The following is an 8,744-nucleotide window of genomic DNA, read 5'->3' as shown; positions in this document are numbered from 1 at the left end:
CCCCTGAACGCTAGGGGAGGAGTGCATGGGGAGGGGCGGCCCTCAAACGGGTCATTGCCATTAATAGAGACCTCAAACACCGCCTGCTAAAAATACCCGACTGGAACCGCATAAAAGCGCAGCCGGGCCCAGCGCCCCGCACTTCTCCGAGCAGACGTCCAGAGCAGAGTCAGCCAGCATGACCGAGCGCCGCGTCCCCTTCTCGCTCCTGCGGGGCCCCAGCTGGGATCCCTTCCGCGACTGGTACCCGCACAGCCGCCTCTTCGACCAGGCCTTCGGGCTGCCCCGGCTGCCCGAGGAGTGGTCGCAGTGGTTGGGCGGCAGCAGCTGGCCAGGCTACGTGCGCCCCCTGCCCCCCGCCGCGATCGAGAGCCCCGCGGTGGCCGCGCCCGCCTACAGCCGCGCGCTCAGCCGGCAGCTCAGCAGCGGGGTCTCGGAGATCCGGCACACGGCGGACCGCTGGCGCGTGTCCCTGGATGTCAACCACTTCGCCCCGGACGAGCTAACGGTTAAGACCAAGGATGGCGTGGTGGAGATCACCGGTGAGTCCCCCTGGTCCTGCAGAGGAGGGGAGGAGGCTAGCGGGGCGGGCAGGGCCGGGGGAGGGGTGCGGTTGAAACGGGGGTCCCGGGGGCCTGGGGAGTTAAATGTTAGCCCAGCACCGGGAAAAACAGGATCCCTGATTCCTCTGCTCAGGAATTGGGAGTGCAGGTCGCTTCTAAGGGCGCTTTGTGCTCTGTAATCCCAGCGCTTTGGAAGGCCGAGACGGGAGGATGGCTTGAGGCCAGGAGTTCAAGACTAGCCCGGGCAACATAGCGAGACGCCCCCCAACACTACAAAAAAATTAAAAAGCAACCAAAAAAATTTTTTAAAAGACCATCAATGAAGAGAGAAAATGCACCTTTCCACAGAGCCCCCTCCCCACCCACAACCCCATCCCCAGATAAGCGGGTTCCCTGTTTCTAGCCGCGGAGAGGGCGTGCGTGCGGCTCCAAGTGCGCCTGGGCACTGCTCACTCCCCAGCTCGGCGCCCTGCTCCATTCCTCCCAAAACTCTGAATCGAGGAACTTTCCGGAAGTTTCTGAGAACCCGGACAGGCGGGCACGCCCCCACCCCCAACCCCCTCCGTTAATCCCTGCCGGCCTGCAGTCCTAGCTGCTTCCAAGCAGGAGGTGGGGCCTCTGGCCTGGCGGGGCCGAGAGGCGGTCCCCTCCCCCATAGTCTGATTTCCCTCTTTCCCCAAAAGGCAAGCACGAGGAGCGGCAGGACGAGCATGGCTACATCTCCCGGTGCTTCACGCGGAAATACACGTGAGTCCTGGCGCCAGATCGGGGTGGGTGGGGGGCGGGGGGCGGGGGTCAGGGAGGAGGGCACAGGGACCCACCCAGTGTGTAATGTAACGCTCGCCTTCTCTCTCTGCACGTCCAGGCTGCCCCCCGGTGTGGACCCCACCCAGGTCTCCTCCTCCCTGTCCCCTGAGGGCACACTGACCGTGGAAGCCCCCATGCCCAAGCTAGCCACACAGTCCAACGAGATCACCATCCCGGTCACTTTCGAGTCGCGGGCCCAGCTTGGGGGCCCAGAAGCTGCAAAATCTGACGAGACTGCCGCCAAGTAAAGCCTTAGCCCGGATGCCCACCCCTGCTGCCGCCACTGGCTGCGCCCCCCCACCCTCAACCTGTGTGTTCTTTTGATACGTTTATCTTGTTTTTCTCAAATAAAGTTCCAAGTAACCCACCTGTCACTGGCTCAGACCCTGGTATTTGTGGAAGGAAGCCTCAGGCACCTGCCATTTGCTGGCTTCCACAAGTCACCTTTACTCAGGGTGTACTGTGTGCCCAGCCCCGTGCTGGGCCATGTTGGTACACTGATGTAGGTTGCTGGACACGGGCTGACTCACATAAAGAGAGGTCGTAGGGCCGGGCGCAGTGGCTCATACCTGTAATCCCAGCCCTTTGGGGGGTTGAGGCAGGAGAAGTGCTTGAAGTCAAGAATTCTAGACCAGTCTGGACAATGTAGTGAGACTCTGTCTCTAAAAAATAAAAATTAGCCAGGGTGTTACTGCATGCCTGTAGTCCCAGCTACTCAGGAGGCTGAGGCAGGAGGATCGCTTGAGCCCAGGAGTTGAAGGGTGCAGTGAGCTAAGATCGTGCCATTGCACTCCAGCCTGGACAACAGAGCAAGATCCTGTTTCAAAAAAACAAAACAATCAAAAGCTCAGAAAGAGTGAGACCCTGTCTTTAAAAAAAAAAAAAAAAAAAAAAAAAAAAAAAAAAAAAAGGTCATGATTGCAAGGTTATGATTGCAATTAAAGCTGTAAAGTCGGGAAGGAGGAGGAACTAGGAGAAGCACCTGAGGCTTGAGTTCCCAGGAGCACCTAGGCTGGGTCCCAGGTGAAGGGGCACAGAGGTAATTGAACTTCCCCGCAGAGCTGATGGGAGGATTACTATGTCAAAAGCTTGGCGTCAACTTGAGCACACCCCAAGGGCACCGCAGTGGACCTGGCAAGCTTTGAGATATCTGTCTCTCACTGCCACACCCCCTGAGGCCAGGGCATCCCTGTTGGCAGTCACAAGGGAACTGGCAGGCAGAACTGGGGTGAGAACGGAGCCCACAGAGTCGGGGTGGGGAGACTGGGCAGTGCCCTGGCCGACCCACAGGCTCAGACCTGTGCTGCTGGCTGGGCCAGCAGTTCTTGTTGCCTGTATTTATTTCCAGTTGGCCTCCCTCCAGGTGTAGTCAGGCTTCCAAGGGCCCAGTCTCCCTCTCCCTTGCCTGCCCTTGCCCTAGCTGCCACCCTCTAACCAGGCCCAGGGGAAGTTGTGGAGATAGAAAGCAGATGGAGAATAGAAAGGGCGCGGTGGCTCACACCTATAATCCCAGCACTTTGGGAGGCCGAGGACGGTGGATTACTTGAGGCCCGGAGTTTGAGACAGCCTGGCCAACATGGTGAAACCCCGTCTCTACTAAAAGTATAAAAATTAGCCGGGTGTGGTGGCAGGTGCCTGTAATCCCAGCTACTCAGGAGGCTGAGGCAGGGAAATCGCTTGAACCCGGGAGGCAGAGGTTGCAGTGAGCCAAGATCGTGCCACCGCCCTCCAGCTTGGGAGACAGAGCAAAACTCGGTCTGAAAACAAAAAAAGCAGATGGGAGCTTTGGAGCTCAGTCCCAAGGTCCTTAAATTTTTGAGGGACCCAGAGTCTGAGGCTGTAGCAAAATACTCCCATGTTCGAGGCGGAGCTTGCAGTGTGCCGAGATTGCGCCGCCACTGCACTCCAGCCTGGGGGACAGAGCGAGACTCTGTCTCAAAAAAAAAAAAAAAAAGAGACTCCCATGTTGTTTTCTCAGCCCACAGCCTGACTTTCCCAGGTTCCCTAAGAAGGGTGGTGGTACCCTGCAGGCGAGGGCCTGGAGCATGTCCACACTACCCCCAATATCACCCCCACACCACCTTGCTACTGCTTTTTTTTTTTTTTTTTTTTTTTGAGACTGAGTTTTGCTCTTGTTGCCCAGGCTGGAGTGCAATGGTGTGATCTCGGCTCACTGCAACCTCTGCCTCCCTGGTTCAAGTGATTCTCCTGCCTCAGCCTCCCGAGTAGCTGGGATTATAGGCGTGCACCACCATACCCGGCTAATTTTTGTATTTTTGGTAGAGACAAGAGTTTTTCTATGTTGGTCAGGCTGGTCTCAAACTCCCAACCTCAGGTGATCTGCCCGCCTCAGCCTCCCAAAGTGCTGGGATTACAGGCGTGAGCCATCGCGTCTGGCTCCAGCTTCTTTTTTAGAGACAGTCTCCCACTGTCACACGGGCTGGCATGGAGTAGTGAGATCTTGGTGCACCATGCCAAAGTGTTGCAGCCTGGAACTCCCGGGCTCAAGTCATCTCCAGGAGCACACCACAAGACTGGCTACTTTTTTTTTTTCTTTTTTGGTAGACATGGAGTCTCGCTATGTTGCCCAGGCTGGTCTCAAACTCCTGAGCTCAAGCCATCCTCCTGCATTGGCCTCTCAAAGTGCTGGGATTACAGGAGTGAGCTCCTGCACCCGGCCCAGCCTCTTTACGTCTACTCCCTCGTGGGTTCCCTGTCCAGAGACCCACATCTGGAGCAGGGTGAGGAGTCACAGCAGGTCCCAGCCCTCGCTCCAGGGCTCAGCTCAGATGATGTGAGCCTGGGGCAGCACCTCTGGGCATAGTGGGCTCTGGCTGGCAGGACAGGGCAGGCTGGCCCAGATCTGGGGGTCTCTGCTGGGTGTTAGGAGATTTGTGGAATCTTTGTGCTGCTTCTGGGGTGGAGCAGCAATTCCGGGCCTCTCCAGGCCTGTCCTGCCTTTTCTTTCTTTTTTTTTTTTTGAGATGAAGTCTCGCTCTGTCACCCAGGCTGGAGTGCAGTGGCGCAATCTCAGCTCCCTGCAACCTCTGCCTCCTGGGTTCAAGAGATTCTCCCGCCTCAGCCTCCTGAACAGCTGGGATTACAGGCACCTGTCACCATGCCTGGCTAATTTTTGTATTTTTAGTAGAGTCAGGCTTTCTCCATGTTGGCCAGGCTGGTCTCAAATTCTGAGACAGGAGAATTGCCTGAACCCGGGAGGCGGAGTTTGCAGTGAGCCGAGAGTGCACCACTGCAATTCAGCCTGAGCAACAGAGTGAGATAAGATCTAAAACAAACAAACAAAAAGGCAGGACAGGCCTGTAGAGGCCTGGAACTGCCCCTCCACCCCAGGAGGGATGTTGTCTGGGGCTTGCTGACCTCACAGTCTGTAAGATCAGGCAGCCCCTGGCTGCCCAGGAGTGAATTATTTCCAGGCGCCATCATCACTCCAGCTCTAGAATCAACTCAGAGTTTGGCAGGTGCAGCTTTTAACTGCTCCATCGAAAGGGTGGAGAGAGAAGCAAAAGCTGCCCACAGAAAGGTGACAGGAGACCCCAGAGCTGGGTCCAAAGAGCCTCTTGGTGATGGGGAGAGCCACCGAGAGGAGGAGGGACAGAAGGGTTGGGGAAACTGGAGCTCCAGCCCAGGGACAGAGCCCCAGACCACCCAAGCCCTATGCCACCCTGGCAGAGCCCAGGGCAGGGCAGGGCAGGGATCAGTCTGGCCCCCTATACACCTCCCCACCCTTCCCACATGCACATACCAGGACCTGGGGGGTTGTGACAGTGCCAGAGGTCAGGGGTTGGCAGGGGAGGGAGGGGAGGGTAGAAGCAGAATAGCAGAGGGATGTGGGAGAGGCTGGGCTGGTCTCAGCCAGTCTGTCACTGGCCCTCAAAGCTCAGAATGCCTGATATGCGAGCTAAGCTCATACTGCCCTCCCAGGGAAGTTGCCCCCAGGAAATATGGGGAGACCTCTGAGTGTAGCTCCCCTGGGGCATGGAGGGCATATCAAGACAATGGGGGATGGGTGGGGAACAGCATCACAGCTATAAGTGTGCCTGATCTGGCTGGGCATGGTGGCTCACCCCTGGAATCCCAACACTTTGGGAGGCTGAAGGGGGAGGATCACCTCAGGTCAGGAGTTCAAGACCAGCCTGGCCAACATGGCAAAACCCCGTCTCTACTAAAAATACAAAAATTAGCCGGGTGTGGTGACGCGCGCCTGTAATCCCAGCTACTCAGAGGTTGCAGTGAGCTGAGATCAGGCCACTACACTCCAGCCTGGGTGACAGAGCAAGACTTTCTCTCAGAAAAAAACAAAAAACAAACAAACAAACAAAAACTGTCCCTGATCTGTAAATGTCTAGTGCAAATTAGAGAAAGGCACTGCAGGCTGGGCGCACAGGCTCACACCTGTAATCCGAGCAGTTGGAGAGGCCGAGGTGGGACATTTGCTTGACACCAGGAGTTAGAGAGCAGCCTGGGCAACATAGTGAGACCCCATCTCTGCAAAAAAAAAAAAAAAAAAAAAAGCCAGATGTGGTGGTGTGCACCTGCAGGAGGATCACCTGAGCCCAAGAGTTCAAGGCTGCAGTGAGTTACGATCACACCACTGCACTCCAGCCTGGGCGACAGAGCAAGACCTTGTCTCAAACAAACAAAATTTTTTAAAGAGAAATGAAAAGGTGTTCCCCACTGGGTGCGGTGGCTCGCGCCTGTAATTCCAGCACTTTGGGAGGCCAAGGCAGGTGGATCATGAGATCAGGAGTTCAAGACCAGCCTGGCCAATATGGCCAGGCATGGTGGTACATGCCTGTAGTCGCAGCTACTCGGGAGGCTGAGGCAGAAGAATCGCTTGAACCTGGGAGGGAGAGGTTGCAGTGAGCCGAGATTATGCCATTGCACTCCAGCCTGGGCAACAGAGCGAGACTCCGTCTCAAAAAAAAAAAAAAAAAAAAGAAAAGGCATTCCCTCCATGCCTCAGTGAACTCATTCATTTGGGCAGGTACCTGTCCCAGAAACTGGCTGGCCCAACCCCTCAGCTTACAGAGGGGAACTTGAGGCCCAACCAGGACTGCATTTGGCCAGGGTCACCCAGCAGGTCTGGGTAGAGGAGGAGCAGGGTGCGTGCACTCCACCCCAAAGTGTGCACTGTTCTACCCATCAACCGATGCCCTGGGTGCCAGTGCTGAGGAGCCCAGGAATGGAGACCCATGCACGAGCAGAGATCACTCCATTCCTGGCACGCTCTTCCTGGTCGAGACCTCTGGTTCTCTTTCGCTTTCCAACTCGCCAGGTGACTCTGGACCTCGCCGTGCCCATCTAACTGTGCCTCTCAGGGGCGAGCCATATTTTCATGGGCTGCTTACAAGAGATAACTCTGCCAACTGCCAGTTGGTGCTGGGAGAGTTGGCAGTATGACAAGTGCCGGGAATCCCTGGCTTGGCTGAGAAGGGATGGCTCTGGATCAATAACAGACTCGTGGGATGGCCTCGGGCAGGAGCACGACGGTGGGAGAGCCTCCCTGGCTGGCCTGCAAACCAAAAGCAAGTGTCCAGCCAGGGCTCCCTACTCTCAACCCAGGGAGAAAAGAGCACGGCTGGGGACCCTGGGAAAAACAGACTCCCTCTGGCCGGGGTTCCTAGAGCAAAACAGCCCCTCCTGCCCTTCTTCTCAGCTGGGTACAGCAGCTGCCCAGCCTAGGATGACAGTAACAGTATCAACAGCAGACTCTGGTAGAAGGAAGCCTTCCCCCTCCCCGCCCACTGCCCCAGGACTGAACAAGGGTGCAGAGCCTGCCAGGAAGGACTGGGATTAAAGAATGAATCAAGGCCGGACACAGTGGCTCATGCCTGTAATCCCAGCTCTTTGGCAGGCTGAATCGGGAAGATTGTTTGAGGCCAGGAGTTCAAGACCAACCTAAGCAACATGGTGAGTTCCCATCTTTACCAAAAAAGTTTTTAAAAATTAGCTAGGGCTGGGCGCAGTGGCTCACACCTATAATCCCAGCACTTTGGGAGTCTGAGGCAGGTGGTTCGCCTGAGGTCAGGAGTTCGAGAACAGCCTGACCAACATGGTGAAAACCTGTCTCTACCAAAAATACAAAAATTAGCGAGACATGGTGGCGGGTACCTCTAGTCCCAGCTACTTGGGAGACTGAGGCAGGAGAATCTCTTGAACTTGGGAAGTAGAGGTTGCAGTGAGCCAAGATCGTGTCATTGCAATCCAGCCTGGGCAACAAGAGTGAAACTCCGTCTCAAAGAAAAAAAAAGTTTCTGGGCGTGTTGGCATGTGCTTATAGTCCCAGCTACTCAGGAAGCTGAGGCAGGAGGTTGAGGCTGCCGTGAGCTATGATCATACCACTGCACTCAGCCTGGGCAACATAGCGAGACCCTGGCTCTACTAAAAATAAAAAATTATCTGGGTGTGGTGGTGCCTGCAGTCAGAGCTACTTGGGAGGCTGAGGCGGGAGAATCTCTTAAGCCCAGGAGTTCGAGGTTACAGTGAGCTATGGACATGCCACTGCACTCCAGCCTGGGTGACAGAGCAAGACCTTGTCTCTAAAAAAAATAAAGAATTGATCAAGGAGGCTGCAATAGCTCTGTGTTTAGGAAAAGCCAGCCAGGCGAGGTGGCTCACACCTGTAATCCCAGCACTTTGGGAGGCCGAGACAGGCAGATCACCTGAGGTCAGGAGTTCGAGATCAGCCTGACCAATATGGTGAAACTCCATCTCTACTTGAAAATACAAAAAAATTAGCCAGGCATGGTGGTGGATGCTCGTAATCACAGGTACTCAGGAGGCTAAGGCAGGAGAATTTCTTGAATCCAGGAGGCGGAGGTTGCCGTGAGCTGAGATAGCGCCATTAGTACTCCAGCCTGGGTGACAGGGCAAGACTCCGTCTCAAAAAACAAAAACAAAAACAAAACGGAAAAAGCCCTGGGCTGGGACCAGACCTTGGTTTGGGCCCGATGCACCCCGGCGGAGACATGGGCTGGGGTGCAGCCTGGCCCTGGGCTCGGTTTCCATTCTGAGACTTCACTTCTGGGGGACCTCTGATTGTCAATTGGTGTCGTCAGTCCCATGCAGGGTGAAGATCAAGGGGGAGTCGTGAATATTGGAAGCTACCCAGGTCCCCTAACAATTGTAGGAAGACCAAAGTTCCAGGGGGACTCGAGGATATGTGGATATTTCTGTGCATGACCAACAAGGGCCTGGGTGAGAAAGGCCTTCAGTCTGGCCCCTGACCCCAGGGCAGGCACTAAGTAACCCCTTTTTCCCCTACATCGTTCTGCTCTCCATATGATGGGCTCCTCAAAGTCCTCTTAGGAATGGCTGGGAGCGTCTATGTCTTCAGGCTGGCAGGACCACAGG

The 8,744-nt window shown here is 55.7% G+C and overlaps 1 protein-coding gene across 1 annotated transcript; it reads left to right on the top strand.

Moving 5' to 3' along the window:
• Positions 1-138: 138 nt before the first annotated feature.
• On the top strand, positions 139-1,741 carry HSPB1 (heat shock protein family B (small) member 1). Its single transcript, XM_045389634.1, has 3 exons — positions 139-542; positions 1,247-1,310; positions 1,429-1,741. Exons 1-3 carry the CDS (start codon positions 179-181, stop codon positions 1,616-1,618), a joined length of 618 nt encoding a protein of 205 aa, XP_045245569.1. The 5' UTR covers positions 139-178; the 3' UTR covers positions 1,619-1,741.
• Positions 1,742-8,744: the final 7,003 nt, after the last annotated feature.

This window comes from Macaca fascicularis, chromosome 3 (assembly GCF_037993035.2).
Source record: "Macaca fascicularis isolate 582-1 chromosome 3, T2T-MFA8v1.1".
Taxonomy (NCBI): Eukaryota; Metazoa; Chordata; class Mammalia; order Primates; family Cercopithecidae; genus Macaca; species Macaca fascicularis.
The sequence above is the reverse complement of the archived record's forward strand: the minus strand, read 5'-3'. Positions and strand labels throughout refer to the sequence as shown.